The 18,386-nt window shown below is 38.1% G+C and overlaps 1 protein-coding gene across 6 annotated transcripts in view; it reads right to left on the bottom strand.

The window, feature by feature from the left end:
- Positions 1–18,386, bottom strand: part of LOC139757844 (uncharacterized) — a 255,572-nt gene that overhangs the window by 63,544 nt on the left and 173,642 nt on the right. For 3 of the 6 annotated variants that reach the window (XM_071678740.1, XM_071678743.1, XM_071678742.1), the window contains exons 11-12: positions 10,170–10,262; positions 1,046–1,189 (exon numbers count right to left, since the gene is read on the bottom strand). In XM_071678740.1, coding sequence (XP_071534841.1) covers positions 1,046–1,189; positions 10,170–10,262 — 237 coding nt within the window. The remainder of the gene's footprint in view (positions 1–1,045; positions 1,190–10,169; positions 10,263–18,386) is intronic. The other 3 variants (XM_071678741.1, XM_071678744.1, XM_071678745.1) reach the window with 1 other exon arrangement.

Raw genomic sequence — 18,386 nt, 5'->3', positions numbered from 1 at the left:
GCATGGTTGAGAGAGCAGAAGAGGGTGTTTTGAAGTGGTTTGGGCACATGGAGAGGAGGAGTGAGGAAAGATTGACCAAGAGGATATATGTGTCGGAGGTGGAGGGAACAAGGAGAAGAGGGAAACCAAATTGGAGGTGGAAAGATGGAGTGAAAAAGATTTTGTGTGATCGGGGCCTGAGCATGCAGGAGGGTGAAAGGAGGGCAAGGAATAGAGTGAATTGGAGCGATGTGGTATACCGGGGTTGACGTGCTGTCAGTGGATTGAATCAAGGCATGTGAAGCGTCTGGGGTAAACCATGGAAAGCTGTGTAGGTATGTATATTTGCGTGTGTGGACGTATGTATATACATGTGTATGGGGGGGGTTGGGCCATTTCTTTCGTCTGTTTCCTTGCGCTACCTCGCAAACGCGGGAGACAGCGACAAAGTATAATAAAAATAAAAAAATAATAAAATATATATATATATATATATATATATATATATATATATATATATACAATCATGAAAGCAAATTATTCTGGTGAACTCAGTCATTTGTTAAAAAATCAAAATACTGAAGCGATACCAAACTCTGTATCACAAAACGGTTAAGCTATATATCAATAAAACTGAAGGGTTGAGTGGGTATGACAGACCATGGATGAAATATTTAGATCCTAAGAAAGGATAGGAATTCACAAGATGCTAGCAAGAGATTACACCTAAACAAGCACACAGGGAATGGCTTCTGGAAGTAGGGAGACACAATGAGAAATCAATGAATGAAGCGTGCTCTACACCACTCCATGTACATTATAAAGCAATTAGATTTTACCCATTATTTAAAGATTATACTTTACCTTGCATCTTGTGTTAAACTAGGTTAAATTCACCATGTTAGATCTTTAAATCAACAAGCTTTCTAATGATCTACATGCTTTCTAGTGTTATCTATTTAAATCAGTGGAGTTCTATCTATTTGTTTATGGATTCCTAGTTATTTTGATAGACTCAATCTAGTTATTCTGATAGACTCAATGTCCAATCCTGTCTAAGATCAACTTGCCTCTGGAGTCTCTCAGCCTCTTCACGTTGCCGCCTCTCTATGTTACGCTGTCTAACCTCCTCATCCCTCCTCCTCCGCTCTTCTTCTCGCATTATCCTTTCACGAGCTCGTAAACGCTGACGTTCACGTTCTTCCATGATCTGTTAATTGAAAAATAACCTTTCAGTCTCCCTTATATAGTCACTATTTATCATTATACTCCCATTCACAGACCTTACTATACCTCCTACATCACTTTCTACATTACTGCTCACATATTCTAGGTACAATGTTCCATGAACAGCAACAAAACATTCACCCTAAACAAGAAAATCTGTAAAGTGATATCAAAGTCAACCATGAAAAACTTTTCCTAATGCAAACACCAGTATTCAAATAGGTCAAGGGTCACACTGGGGAATGATACGAAAAACATGAATGTTTTCACCAAAATGGCAATACTTTGGAGTAAATAAGGAATACCATGACAAGTAAAATCAAACATTAAATACCACAGCTTCCACATCTACAGACATTCATGCCACTTTTGTTGGAAATCATATTTTTCTCTTTACACATACCAAGTAAACCTGATATCATGTTTACTCTCTACACATACCAAGTAAATCTGATATCAAATGGTTGCTAAACTTAAGTACGTAAGTATGAGAGAGATGGGTGCAACACCATTAGTGGACCTCATCTTCAAACAAAAGCATGGATATTGAAGCCAAATGCAAATATATCACTTGAAAAAAGTGATTCTGTAATGCCCAAGTTTGTCTATGTGGTAAATGAGGGGAGACAAAACTTGAGAGGGAAATATCAATGTGGAAACCACACACACCTAAATTTCTATAACAACAAAGGTTGGGAAATGTGAGTTCAATTCAAGCTAAGAACCAGGGAAGAAAAGTGAGGGGCTCAGTCAAATCCACAAAGTAGTGAGAAAATTGGTACCTCCTAGCCTCAAAGACAGAAGGAATGATAAGAAAGTGGGAAGAAAGATGACATAAGCCATGGAGCTTCAAGATGCGCAATGGCATTGATATAGGTAATACTCCAATCAGCCAAATTATTCTAGGTATGACACCAAGAAACGAGTGCTGCAGTATAAAAAGGGAGGAATAAAGAAACTCTGAAAAGAATATTGTTGACAAGGCAGGAGAAAATCCAAAACTCTCCAAAACATCTATCAAGAATAAATTGTCAGTAAAACAGCAATTCATCATCCTAAGGGATTTACAGGGAAGGATTGTAGAGGATGACGTAAGGATAGGTAAGGAACTGAATAACAAGTATAAAATGTTTTCACCATGGAAGATGCTATAGCCCCATCATCAGTGAGCTGGAGTAGAGTAGAGATATTAGAAAAATTTGAGATATCTACAATACTTACAGATTACTAAAAGGTCTTGAACCATACCATGCTCATGGTCCGAAAGTAATTTCACCATTTGTGCTTAAGATGTAAGAAGTGTGCCGACACCCAAGACATACCTCTTAAAATACATTTCAGATGTTACTGAAGACAGGCAAGCTGGTAGGGGAGTGGAAGAGGTCATACAGTACAATACCTATCTATAAAAAAGATCAGGAAGAGGCACTGAAATAAAGACTCTTCTAAACAACAAGTGTGGTCTGTATCATTCTGGAAGATAATTAAAAAGCACATGAATGACTTTCATTTGAGGAAAATATACCAAAGTGAAATACAGCAGAGTTCTAGGTTAAGAAGGTCATGTGCAACAAATTTCTTATATTTCTATGAATGCTCTGTCTCAGATAAGAGGGGAAGCCGGGTGGAATATTTGTATCTCGACTGCTAGAAAATATTTGACACTAAAGTGCACAGAAAGTTAATCAAATGGATCCCTAAGCCGGAATGTGGGGGATACTCTTTGGATGGAAAGATTATTAAAGTGGATGGCAACAGTACACAGGTCAGAGGAGCCTTCTCAAAATGAGTTAAAGTCACCAGTACCCTGCCACAGGATTATGTTCTGGGAAAATGAATATTCTTGAGCTTTGTAAATGACATGCCCAAAGGAATGGAGGAGCCTTCTCAAAATGAGTTAAAGTCACCAGTACCCTGCCACAGGATTATGTTCTGAGAAAATGAATATTCTTGAGCTTTGTAAATGACATGCCCGAAGGTAGGGAATCCTATCTGAATATTTTCAAAGATGATGCAAAGGTCATGAAGGAACTGAAAAGTGTGAAGAATTTTATCACTTTACAAGGACACCAAGACACTCCAAAACTGGTCTGATACATGACTGATGATGTTCAACCTCAGTAAATGAAATTTTCTGATGTTGGGTCACTGTGAAAGGCCCAAATGTGATTATCACCTAGCAGGAAACAAGCAGCAAGAATCTATAAACAAGAAAGACTTGGAGGTCAACAATGTCCCAAACCTATCACCATGAGAATTGATCTGGAGACCAGCTGTCTATCCATCAATCTATCAATATCTCCGATCCCCGCTCCCTACAGGAACTTTCAACGAGGTGTTGGCAATGGCAAAATAGTTATCCTGTCCTTACATGCCTCCTTCACATACACCATTCCACACATTCTTCCCCAATTTCTCTCCCTTACTCTCTCAAGGGTCATGGATGAAAAATCATTCAAATAGCTGTTCAAATCATTCATAATGTCAACTCTACAACAAGCTTCACAAATTAGATCATTAAACCTCAAGAAACACAAAGAACTAAAAGAGTAAGTCCAAAAGAGAGCATCAAAAATGGTACCAAAATTAAGTGAGATTAGTTGCTGGGAGAAGCTAGAAGCTGATAACAACCTTTACGTTTTTATAACAGATCAATGGTATAGGAAGTGGGGAGTTCTTCAAAAGATGGAGATATAAGAAAACAAGAGAACACAGCAAGATATTAAGCAAGATCTTGTTAACAAATATTTCACAGTGCTTTTATAGTACAAGAGTAGTGCAAAAATGGAATAAAAAAGACAAGAAAATGCTATTGCAGAAAGCATACATAAATCTAAGAAACTTTATGATGGAGGAGAATGTTCAATAATTGGGGCCTCAGAAACCTAAAACTCCTTCCCAAAACAGAGCAATAATTAATCACTCAGATAAAAAACATTAAAGTGGTACTCTTATATCCCACAGATGTGTGTGCCAATACTCAAAACATTTCTATTTCTCTACAAGGAAGCAATTATTGAAAGTATATCACACAAAACTAAATCAATCTTTAACAATTTTCACCAAGTTCACAAAAATATCATCAAAATCTGTGCTTTGTATGACCAAATATTTTCAGAAACTCATGGACAAGAAATATGTGACTGGTAGTTCTAGATTACCTGCGGCATCAAAAGACGCTATGAAAATGACAATCTACAGTATCCAGTAACATTCACATAAAAGGCATTGTCTGAGTATCCTACCAGTAGGTTTTTAATTACTTACTCTTTCTTTATAAATGGTATTTGTTCCTTTAAAAGAATGTCATTCAATCACTGTTGTTTTATCTTCTCAAAAGCTGCCTTTGTTTGTCTCTGTTCTTACAAAGAGCATTTCCAGGTTGCTGAAGCTTCTTTTTCCGTCTGGATTACATTAATAACACAAAAAAATCTCACAGCTGCCTTCAGGTAACTGTTTACTTTATCACAAGTTTTGAAGAAGCTTCTAATATCTCACTGCTTTCCTCTAACCCTTACATTTTATAAATATAGTCATTTTTAAGTTTCTCTTACTCTCTCCACTTTCTACTAAATCATTTCTTTCTGCTTCTTCTCAATTTTCTAACTGTTCTTTTCTCTCTTGATAGCCTTTGGTATCATCCTTCTCTCCTCTCTCCTTCTCCTTGTCAAAGGATGAACAGTAAATGAGCTCCTCTCCCTTTGGATGTTTCTTGTTACAGCAATACTACTGCAAGTTAGTTGAATCAACATGACATCCTCTGTAAATCTAATCCCATTCACTGGTACATGACACTAACCTTCTCTTTTCTGTTCCATTGTACATTTTCAAAATTCTGTTCAAATGCAAATTTACTGAGAAAAATAACACAAGCAGACATAAATTTCCAGGAACAGATATCTGCAAGCCATTAACTAAATTTCTATAACTTCCCTTTAGCACTTTCTTGATTTTGTATGGAAACAATCATCCTCTAATTAATCTCCATCAACCTCACTGCTGTCTTTATTGCACAAAATTTGGCATCCGGCAAAAGAATTCATCATTTTCTAGCCAAAGAAATAATGGTTTTCTTAAGAAAGTAGCCCTGTAGAGCACATACAGGTGGTGGTGTTTTTCTGAATATATTGAGCCTAAGTATGCCTTTATCTAATCAAAGACCTGCTTTAATGCAGCTTTTGTTGCCAACCCAAAGTCCATAGCATTTTCATTCAACGTAGGGTGTGTCATAAAAAAATGAAGCTCTTTCAATGAAATGCACTCTTTTGAAGGCTAAGAGCATTAAACAAAAATATTCTCAAAATACTGTAGCTTTATGGGTAACCTATAAAAACTGGGGAAATATGAAAAGATTACCCCTAAGCTCATTCTAACATAGGGTATGTCAGGGTATGTGGATATCTTCTACTCACTCTAACATGCATCAAGTTTATGGGATATCTTCAACACATAATTCTTCATTTCCACCCAATATTGGGCCCAATAAACCAATATTCAGCTGTTTGTTGTTGTTTCTGTGTTATGACAAAAAATTAAACTTATAAATAAATACATAATAAGGGGCTTCCATAACTTCATTTAGTTCCAACAATGTTATATGGCTGTGAGGCATGGGCTATGGAAAAGGTTGTGCAGAGAAGGGATGTGTCGGAAATGAAATGCTTGAGGACAATATGAGGCGAGGTGCTATAGATAGGGTTGTGCGGAGAAGGGTGGATGTGTTGGAAATGAAATGCTTGAGAACAATATGATGTGTGAGGTGGTTCGATTGAGTACGTGTTGAAAGGGTGAGAGAGATGTGTTAAAAAAAAAAGGGTCTGGTTGTTAGAGCAAAAGAGGGTGTTGAAATGGCTTGGACATATGAAAAGAATGAATGAGGAAAGACTGACAAAGTGGAAATATGTGTCAGAGGTGGAGGGAACGAAGAGAAGCAGGAGACCAAATTGGAGGTCGAAGGATAGAGTGAAAAAAAACTTTGAGCAATCTGGGCCTAAACATGCAGGATGGTGAGAGGCATGCAAGGAATAGAGTGAATTGGAACAATGTGGTATACCAGGGTCGATGTGCTGTCAATGGACTGAACCAGGGCATATGAAACATCATGGGTAAACCATGGAAAGGTATGAAGGGCATTACACATAATAGCTAAATAATGAGTGTAAAGGAATGTGGCCTTTCTAGTCTCCTTTTCTGGCACTACCTCGTTGAGGCAGGGGGTGGCGATGCTGTTTCCTGTTGGGCAGGTAGGTGCCAGAAATGGATGAAGGCAAGCAAGTATATGCACATCACTAATATATCCATATAGCTGTGTATGTGTATGTTTATGTAAGTATATGTGTATATGTTGATATGAATATGTACATGTATAGGCATGTATGCATATATGTGCATATGAGTGAATGGGTCTTTTTTCTCTGTTTCCTGGCACTACCTCACTGTCGAAAGAAACAGCAATAAAGTATAATAAATAAATATATATATATATACATTTTTTTTTTTTTTTTTTTTTTTTTTTATACTTTGTCGCTGTCTCCCGCGTTTGCGAGGTAGCGCAAGGAAACAGACGAAAGAAATGGCCCAACCCCCCCCCATACACATGTACATACACACGTCCACACACGCAAATATACATACCTACACAGCTTTCCATGGTTTACCCCAGACGCTTCACATGCCTTGATTCACTCCACTGACAGCACGTCAACCCCGGTATACCACATCGATCCAATTCACTCTATTCCTTGCCCTCCTTTCACCCTCCTGCATGTTCAGGCCCCGATCACTCAAAATCTTTTTCACTCCATCTTTCCACCTACAATTTGGTCTCCCACTTCTCCTCGTTCCCTCCACCTCCGACACATATATCCTCTTGGTCAATCTTTCCTCACTCATTCTCTCCACGTGACCAAACCATTTCAAAACACCCTCTTCTGCTCTCTCAATCACGCTCTTTTTATTTCCACACATCTCTCTTACCCTTACGTTACCTACTCAATCAAACCACCTCACACCACACATTGTCCTCAAACATCTCATTTCCAGCCAATCCATCCTCCTGCGCACAACTCTATCCATAGCCCACGCCTCGCAACCATACAACATTGTTGGAACCACTATTCCTTCAAACATACCAACTTTTGCTTTCCGAGATAATGTTCTCGACTTCCACACATTCTTCAAGGCTCCCAGAATTTTCGCCCCCTAACCCACCCTATGATCCACTTCCGCTTCCATGGTTCCATCCGCTGCCAGATCCACTCACAGATATTTAAAACACTTTACTTCCTCCAGTTTTTCTCCATTCAAACTTACCTCCCAATTGACTTGACCCTCAACCCTACTGTACCTAATAACCTTGCTCTTATTCACATTTACTCTTAACTTTCTTCTTTCACACACTTTACCAAACTCAGTCACCAGCTTCTGTAGTTTCTCACATGAATCAGCCACCAGTGCTGTATCATCAGTGAACAACAACTGACTCACTTCCCAAGCTCTCTCATCCCCAACAGACTGCATACTTGCCCCTCTTTCCAAAACTCTTGCATTCACCTCCCTAACAACACCATCCATAAACAAATTAAACAACCATGGAGACATCACACACCCCTGCCGCAAACCTACATTCACTGAGAACCAATCACTTTCCTCTCTTCCTACACGTACACATGCCTTACATCCTCGATAAAAACTTTTCACTGCTTCTAACAACTTACCTCCCACACCATACATTCTTAGTACCTTCCATAGAGCATCTCTATCAACTCTATCATATGCCTTCTCCACATCCATAAAGGCTACATACAAATCCATTTGCTTTTCTAAGTATTTCTCACATACATTCTTCAAAGCAAACACCTGATCCACACATCGTCTACCACTTCTCAAACCACACTGCTCTTCCCCAATCTGATGCTCTGTACATGCCTTCACCCTCTCAATCAATACCCTCCCATATAATTTACCAGGAATACTCAACAAACTTATACCTCTGTAATTTGAGCACTCACTCTTATCCCCTTTGCCTTTGTACAATGGCACTATGCAAGCATTCCGACAATCCTCAGGCACCTCACCATGAGTCATACATACATTAAATAACCTTACCAACCAGTCAACAATACAGTCACCCCCTTTTTTAATAAATTCCACTGCAATACCATCCAAACCTGTTGCCTTGCCGACTTTCATCTTTCGCAAAGCTTTTACTACCTCTTCTCTGTTTACCAAATCATTTTCCCTAACCCTCTCACTTTGCACACCACCTCGATCAAAACACCCTATATCTGCAACTCTATCACCAAACACATTCAACAAACCTTCAAAATACTCACTCCATCTCCTCACATCACCACTACTTGTTATCACCTCCCCATTAGCCCCCTTCACTGAAGTTCCCATTTGCTCCCTTGTCTTACACACTTTATTTACCTCCTTCCAAAAACCTTTTCATTCTCCCTAAAAAATAAATAATATATTATCATACTTAACCACCGTCTCCTGCATTAGCGAGGTAGCGCAAAGAAACAGACAAGGAATGGCCCAGCCCACCCACATACACATGTATATACATAAACGCCTACACACACACACATATATATACATATACATTTCAACATATACATACATAGACCTACACAAGACATACAAATGTATACACATGTACATATCCATACTTGCTGCCTTCATCCATTTCCATTGCCACCCCGCCTCACACAAAATAGCAACCCCCCGCTTCTTCTTCTTCCCTCCACCTCTTACACATATATCCTCTTGGTCAATCTTTCCTCACTCATTCTCTCTGTATGTCCAAACCATTTCAACAAACACTCTTCTGCTCTCTCAACCACACTCTTTTTATTTCCACACCTCTCTTTTATCCTTTCATTACTTAATCAAACCACCTCACACCACATACTGTCCTGAAACATTTCATTTCCAACACATCCAACTTCCTCCATACAACCCTATCTATAGCCCATGCCTTGCAACCATATAACATTGTTGGAACTACTATGCCTTCAAACATACCCATTTTTGCTCTCTGAGATAACGTTTTCTCCTTCCAAACATTCTTCATCGCTCCCAGAACCTTTGCCCTCCCTCCCCCACCCTGTGATTCCATGGTTCCATTCACTGCGTAGTCCACTCCCTGATATCTAAAACACTTCACTTCCTCCAATTTTTCTCCATTCAAACTTACATCCCAATTAACTTGTCCCTCAACCCTACTCAAAATTACCCAAGTACATCTTTCCAGAGGCTGCTGCCACCCATGGCTGTGCTACTTCCTATAGTGAGAAGTTTTTCAACAAGACTGTACTACCAATGACACAGCCTTGTCAAAGGTGACTTTTCACTTGTGTAACCTGACGCTGGCAGAGTCCAATAACACCGACATAAGTACACGCACAAACAATTTTATATATTTTTTTCATTATCATGCTTTGTCGCTGTCTCCCGTGTTCGTGAGGTAGCGCAAGGAAATAGACGAAAGATGGCCCAACCCACCAACATACGCATGTATATACATACACATCCACACACGCACATATACATACCTATACATTTTAATGTATACATATATATACATACATAGACATGCACAAAAACACACACACAACACACTTTACAGCAAAATTCACATTGTAAATTAAGATCTTATATTCTTGAACTTTTGTAGTTTAATCAACAAATTGCACTTAAAAAAATATATGTACTAAGCAATTTTCCCAGTTTTTTCTATTCTCATTTATGTTACTGTGCCACTGACAATTTTGGATGTTTGGCGAATACTGACTACATTTGAGAAACCCCATCATAATGGACCACACTATTTTCACCAAAGTTAAGGAATTCTTTTGCAGTTCCCATTAATGTTAAAATATCACATCAAGCTATTTCTCATGAAAAATAACACAAATAATTATAAGTCTAGTGAACCATTAAAGTTAAGAACTTACTTGGGGAGAGGCATCCACAATATCTGCCAAGGAGTGGTGGATGGTGGTGTTTGAAGCCAGAGTCAGATGACTATCACAGCTGGCTGAGGGGTACTTGTGCAGGAGGGGAAGAAATAAAGTTTTTTTTTTTTTTCCCCATCATAACATTGATATAGTAAATCTCTGCCTGGTACTTAAGAGGACCAGGTGTATATCTAATACATCCTTTCTTACTATTCAGGAAGGTGGCCCATGCAATCTCCACACATCCCTAACTTTTGTACTTAACCAACTCTTAACATTTCTCCACAATAATAATCACCCAAATACTCCGACTTCACTTCAATTTACTCCTGCATCTTCACTATCATAAGCTATGGTAACCTTTCCCATACCCTCTCTTTTTTTCACTAGACTAAACATTCTATACTTATCTACTTCCAAATGTGCATACTAAAAATTTTCACTTTCTTACTCCATACATACCCTTCCCTTAAATCAACACTTTGGACACAATACAGTCTCAATATTTTTGCACACAAAGTTTCATCCCCATCACTTACTATTAATTATACATTATCAAACTCTTGCAAAACCTGGTAACACAACAATCTTTCAATTTATACCTTCCTCATGATGGTAATAACTTTCAACACTATAATCTAAGCAATGATTTCTCCATCTTATCCATGAAAGCTCCAATAGAACAGCATTCCTATCCTCCATACCTACAATCTAGCAATCTTAAACCTATTCTCATTCGTTAAACTCTGTCTTTTAAACTCCATCCACCAAAAACAACCCATCCAAGGTTCATTACTCATGTCACCCAACACCAGGTGAAATTCATCCACAATTCAACTTCATGCTTTATTCTTTAAAATGCTTCAATGCCTTCCATCAAATTCACCCCAGTCACTCCATATACTCACCATTCCACATCCCAACACCTTGAAGTCTATTATACACTATCCTATGTTTGCAAAAATTTTTCTAACATTTCTCTTTTCCTTCTGTTTTCCACATAAACTTCAAGTTACTGATCTACTCTGACCATCATTTCCCTAATGCAAATTGTAGCACAGCCTCACAGCTGATAACCCCATAACAGATGTCCTGGGGCTATTTAGGAAAATCATTACAAGCATCCACTAATCTCACCTCATTCCCATTAGTTATTCTTTAATATTCTAAATTATCCTTCTTTGATACAAATGATCTTGCAACAACTAACATTCTTTGATACAAATGATCTTCCTACAACAAACACATAATTTTCACCAGAACCTTTTAGCTCCTTTTCAACATCATTCCATTGGACTACATAAGCTCAAACTGGCTATCAACTTTATCTAATCCCTGATTCTTACTCAATTTATTTAATTACTTCCTCTAACTGTAAAATAATGAAGCCAAAAAAAATTACATGGGTCCCCAGAATGGAGGTATATTGAACAATTAAAAAAAGGTCTATCAAAATTCCAGTAATATCAAGAAAAGTTTGTGGAGGAAAATTCAGATTTGTTGCTGTACATATTCTCAAATTTGGTACACTACATGCATTCAACTTGGTACACTATATGCACTCAACTTATCACTTGTTATTTGACAGCACATTATCCCAGTTCTCTAAACACCAAAACCACAAGATTACAGATTTATTACTTTTTGTATTGGATGTAGAGTGAGATCTACATTTGTGGGAACCCATCTCTTTAACATTCTCAACTATCATACAAGTTCTTAAACTCCTCCTCAAGTCACTTTATTCCATTCATCCCCTATTCTCATACAAGTATTCCTTGCTTGATTTTGTGATGCTGTCTCTATCTACATCTCTCAAAGAACTGTTTACCATGTACGTCACTGATCTGTTTTAAATACTTAAGAGGTTGTGATCTTATCTCTCAATCTTCTCTCTTCCATGGTAAGCAAATTTAAAGCCTGAATTCAGCCTTTCTCTACAGATAAGCTTTGTTAACTCTGGTACCATCTTAATTGCCCTCCTCTGATCCTTCTCTATCAGCCCTTTGTACTTCAAAGGTATGGTGACTAAACTTGAGAAGCAAATTCTAGTCTCTGCTTATATGGGATATGAAGAGCTTGCTAAATAATTCCTTTCCATACACTTAAAAGCTATTCCAATACTTGCCAGCACAGTTTGTCTCTAATATTCTCCTATTCTAGAAACAGGTTTGTGATGATGTCAAACTCCCAAATCCCTCTTACATACAGAATCCAGAAGCTTATTTCCAGCTAGATAATAATGATATTGAGACATTCTTACACTATGTATGATCTTCATCACTTAATACCCATTAAGCTTGAATTTCATCAACCACATCAGAGAAACTTTGAAATCTGTCCAGATTCTCTTTCAAGTTGATGCAGTTCTCCTAACTTTTCACTTCCCTCGTGACCTTTACATGACCTGCAAACATATTCGTGTAGGAGTCCACATCTTCTAGTAAGTCATTCACATAGATAAAGAACAAAAGTGGTCCCTCGACAAGAACCCTGAGGCAATACACTAGTAATCTCCACTGACTCACAAAAGGCTTTGCTGACATGTCTTTTGTCCCTTCTTCCACTACAGGAGTCTTACTCGTATTTCTCTTGGTTATACTGTTTCTAAATCAGTCTCCCAAATGCTAGTGTCAAATGCTTTCTGGCAATCACGATACAATCTATCCAGCCTTCCCATTTGCTTGGGCCCGAGTTACTTCTCTTGGAAATCTAAGAGGTTTGTTACACATGATTTCCTTTTCCTAAAATCATGTTGCATCTGTATTAGGTAATATCTTCTCTGAAAAAATCCATTCATTTGCTTTCTGATCGACTTTTCCATTGCCTTAGAGATCACACTCATCAGGGATACTATCCTGTAGCTCATCTCTTCCTAGTCTCCTTTCTTATATATGGATATGATGTTCAACCTTTTCCACTTCCTTAGTACTTAACCTTCTCCAGAAACATCTTGAACAGTACTTCAAGAACTCTGTTACATGTATTTGCACACATTTCTAGCATACAGAGTGAAATCTTAACAGGACCATGAGCATTGTTTGTGAATTTACCTGACCCTTTAGAATTCTGTTGTCTTTTCCAGACATCCAAATGTTTTCTAAAGCCTCCTCCCCATCTGATCTCAATAGTGCTGGGGACATAGCGTCATTTAACTAGAACTTTTCTCAGTGCTAATAGTTTAACATCAGCTGAATCATTCCAGTATGTAACCCATTGACAATCATAAAGCAGAATGGGGCATACTAAGCATACAAGCCATGGTTGTCTAGTAAAATGTAATTCTCAAAATTATTACAAAATCACATGCCATTGGATGGCTCCATGTATCATAAGGCTCAAGAGATATGTAAACATAGAAAAATCCCTTTATCTTTAAAGATATCCAAACTTGACAAATATGCTTGCAAGACTTTGCAAGACTAAGATTTACTGGATTCATAGTGGCATCTAAATGGAATGCATATCATCAATACTAGACTTTGCAAGACTAAGATTGACTGGATTCATAGTGGTGGATTCATAGTGGCATCTAAATGGAATGCATATCATCAATACTAATGAAAATTAACCAATCTAAGACCTCTGAGAAAGTTATGCTTTATTACAGCATCATTACATGTGTAAATAATTAATAAACAGAACCCTAGAAAATCTGAACAAGAACCATGAGGATGTCTGTCTCCAGCTGTCCACACAATAGTCAATTTAGGAATGCACAATTTACTAAATGTTCTGTAGGAAAAGGAGTTTCACATTCCTGAGGCTCCATCTCTTGAACATTCTCTTCTATCATACACCTTAAAGTTATGTATGCTATCTACATTAACCATGTCTCCCAATCATCCTCCACATCTTTTTTTAGCAAGTTTCTTGTTTACATTCACATTATGTCCTGTGGTAGTCCTAAACCTGTATCTTTTGAATTAGTGCTCACAAACAATTTCATAAATCCAGTTTAAAAACATGAAGCTTGTGATCATCTCATCCCTCACTTTCCTCTCTTCCATGGTGGGCAAAGTTAAAGCATCTCACCTTCCCCTAAAGCTCAGCTATGAATTCTGGTACCATTTTCGTTGCCCTCCTTTGGAACTTGTTAATTAGCTCCTTGTGCTTCTTTAGAAGCAAGGACCAAACTTTAGAGGCATATTCTAGCTCTGGCTTTATGGAAGATATGAAGAGATTCATATTCATTTCCTTCTCCATACACATGAAAGTTATTCTAATTCTAGCCAGTAAGCAGCTTATCTTCTTAACACCTAATGTTGGACTCTGTATACAGGATATGAACCACATTGATTTCTGAGTCCTTACACAAAATCCTGACAATTATTTCATGCTACATAATAATCATGCCAAAGCCCTTCTTTTACTTTATTCAATTCTCAAATCTTTGATTTGCTTTGGTTGAATTTCATCTACAAAGTAACATAACCTAACATAACTTATGGAGTCTGTTAAGGTCCCCTTCTATGCTGATGCAATTCTACTCGCTTTTCACTTCCCTCATGACCTTTGGATCATCTGCAAACATTCATGTTGGAGTCCATACTCTCCAGCAAGTAATTCATATATAACAAGAATAATAGCAGTACCCTGCAGCACATGACTGCCAAACATTTGGAGAAGGCTCCTATGACATGTATCCTTTGTTCTCTTCCTCAAAATAAACTTCTATCCATCAGAGGCTTCCATTGTTTCTGCCTGGTGATCCAGCTTCTTAATGGCCCTCCCATGAGGCACTGTGTCAAATACTTCCTGGCAGTCTAGACACAAACATTCCACCCAGCCTTCCTTTTACTCAAAAAGATCACTCTCTAGTAGCTATCTAAGAGTTTCATTACATGTGACCTCCTTTCCATAGAACTGTTTAGGTAATTTTTCTTCAACAGAAAGCCATCCTATCCATTCTGATAATTCTTTTCCAGTACCTTAAACTCTACCAGATTTCCTTTCTAATGTACGAGTATCATGTTTGCCCTTTATCACTCCCTTCGTACTCTTCCTTTCTCCAGTGACATCTTGAATAGTAAATACACGTCTAGTGCATCTGCACACATCAGCATACATGGTAAATTTCTTCTGATCCATAAGCATCTTATCCCAACCATCTTGTATTTTCATAATGTCTTTTCTAGATATGTCAAGTGTTTTCTAAAACCTCTTCCCCATCCCACTGGCTAGTGCGTCTTCATCTACAACACTTCTGAATCCTTAAATCATCCAGTGTAATTCTATCTTGTGAATTCTTTAGCCTGATTAACAGCTCTTTCAATTTACTCCTAATGAATTTCTGGAAATTTTAATGATTTTCACTGCCATTGTCCTCAATCGTTCTCCAACTTTCTTTGCTCCTCATTCCTAATCCTGCTAAAGTCATTACTTGCTTTCTCATACATTGCAAATACTGGCTTGCTTTTTGACATCTTTATTAAAGCCATTCTTTCCCTTTCCTAACATTCCCTCAATATTTGAGTTTACAGGTACCCACGTTTATACTTCACAGTAAACATTACATTACAGTCATGACAATGCCATGGTTCCTGGCATATGAAGTCTATTTCCCAATATGTTACCACAGAAATTGTAGAGGTCTGTCTATTTCTGATGGTTATGTCTCCTCTTAAGATCTTGTCTCACCTCTGCTCTTTTAATTTCCAACTTTACCACACAGTCATAATTGAGCATTACATGATCACTTTTTTCAATTATTACATCATACTTAATTTTCTCAATATCAATATCAATGCGAAGATCATCCTAACATGTTCAATGACTAATTGGTATCGGAAATTTTCTCGTAAACATTCTTATGTACTCGTGTCTCCAAGACTCCATGACAATGTGAGAATCTACAGACTAATTCTTTATAAGTGATATCATCCATCATGAGTACTTCACCATCTCAAGAGCAGTGAGTGTTTTGCTGCTTCCTGTACCATCCATACTGTTCATTCACTACCACTATAAATTTTCTTTGGATTCTTGAAACTGTTTGGAGAGTTAAATAATTTTTCAATGCAACTAATGCATTTCTCTCTAACAGTTTCTCTTCCTATTATGTATAGCCTGCATAGGCCTTCTACCAATATTTCCAGAAATTTATTGCTTATAGCCATCACTTACTAAGAGGAACAATCCTCCCCATCAGTAACCTATCTCTCTCTCTCCCTCCTATCATATACCCATTTGGGCAGAGACAAAACCTTATCTCTTTAATAAATTTTGTTTTTAGAACATTAACACCATCAGGTGTGTTCTCCCAAATACAATTCCTAAATGACTGCTCTTTACCATTCATGATAATCCAAAAAGGACATGTACACTACTTTCAGTCTGGCATTTAAATCACCTAACATCTCTGGCATATCTGCAGTGCTGGCAGGAGTGTTCTATCCTCTTGCCATATTTGGCATCTCCCATTTTTAAAGGTTAAACTATAAATTCTGTTTTTTTCCCTCTTCCATTGGTTTAACAAGTTCCATGAATATCCCACTGATTTCTACCTTGATATCAAGTTTCATTCCCTGCCTAATACCACTGACTATTTCAAATCACTCCAGAGCAGATAGATATAAGTGCAATTGGAGATTACATCATGTCTTTCTTATACCCAATTCTTCTCCTTTATCACTGAAATTGCATCTGGAAATTCCAGAGCCTATAATCTCTCAAAGAACATTTCTCCTTTTCCTTTCTATCTAGCTTGAGCTTCATCCAAACCAAAAAATCATTTAAGACTTCCGGGTGTCAACCACTTTGTGGCTACATCCAATAATTTTCAATCTTCAATCTATACGTTATTGACTTTATCTATAACCTTCAAGTTTGCACAGATCCTGTACCCTTTACACTTTTCCTTTAACCTTTTCTTCCCTTTGTTTCATACTTGATCGCCGTTTCCTACGTTACGGAGGTAGTGCAGTGAAACAAACAAAGAGAAACACATCCACTCACACACACACACAGACACACACACACACACACATATATATATATATATATATATATATATATATATATATATATATATATATATATATATGATTGGTTCTCAGTGAATGTAGGTTTGCGGCAGGGGTGTGTGATGTCTCCATGGTTGTTTAATTTGTTTATGGATGGGGTTGTTAGGGAGGTAAATGCAAGAGTCCTGGAAAGAGGGGCAAGTATGAAGTCTGTTGGGGATGAGAGAGCTTGGGAAGTGAGTCAGTTGTTGTTCGCTGATGATACAGCGCTGGTGGCTGATTCATGTGAGAAACTGCAGAAGCTGGTGACTGAGTTTGGTAAAGTGTGTGGAAGAAGAAAGTTAAGAGTAAATGTGAATAAGAGCAAGGTTATTAGGTACAGTAGGGTTGAGGGTCAAGTCAATTGGGAGGTGAGTTTGAATGGAGAAAAACTGGAGGAAGTGAAGTGTTTTAGATATCTGGGAGTGGATCTGTCAGCGGATGGAACCATGGAAGCGGAAGTGGATCATAGGGTGGGGGAGGGGGCGAAAATTTTGGGAGCCTTGAAAAATGTGTGGAAGTCGAGAACATTATCTCGGAAAGCAAAAATGGGTATGTTTGAAGGAATAGTGGTTCCAACAATGTTGTATGGTTGCGAGGCGTGGGCTATGGATAGAGTTGTGCGCAGGAGGATGGATGTGCTGGAAATGAGATGTTTGAGGACAATGTGTGGTGTGAGGTGGTTTGATCGAGTAAGTAACGTAAGGGTAAGAGAGATGTGTGGAAATAAAAAGAGCGTGGTTGAGAGAGCAGAAGAGGGTGTTTTGAAATGGTTTGGGCACATGGAGAGAATGAGTGAGGAAAGATTGACCAAGAGGATATATGTGTCGGAGGTGGAGGGAACGAGGAGAAGAGGGAGACCAAATTGGAGGTGGAAAGATGGAGTGAAAAAGATTTTGTGTGATCGGGGCCTGAACATGCAGGAGGGTGAAAGGAGGGCAAGGAATAGAGTGAATTGGAGCGATGTGGTATACAGGGGTTGACGTGCTGTCAGTGGATTGAATCAAGGCATGTGAAGCGTCTGGGGTAAACCATGGAAAGCTGTGTAGGTATGTATATTTGCGTGTGTGGACGTGTGTATGTACGTGTGTATGGGGGTTGGGCCATTTCTTTCGTCTGTTTCCTCGCGCTACCTCGCAAACGCGGGAGACAGCGACAAAGTATAAAAAAAAAAAAAAAAAAAATATATATATATATATTTTTATTTATA

Source organism: Panulirus ornatus, chromosome 28 (genome assembly GCF_036320965.1).
Source record: "Panulirus ornatus isolate Po-2019 chromosome 28, ASM3632096v1, whole genome shotgun sequence".
NCBI lineage: Eukaryota > Metazoa > Arthropoda > Malacostraca > Decapoda > Palinuridae > Panulirus > Panulirus ornatus.
This window is presented reverse-complemented; position numbering and strand designations above follow the sequence as displayed.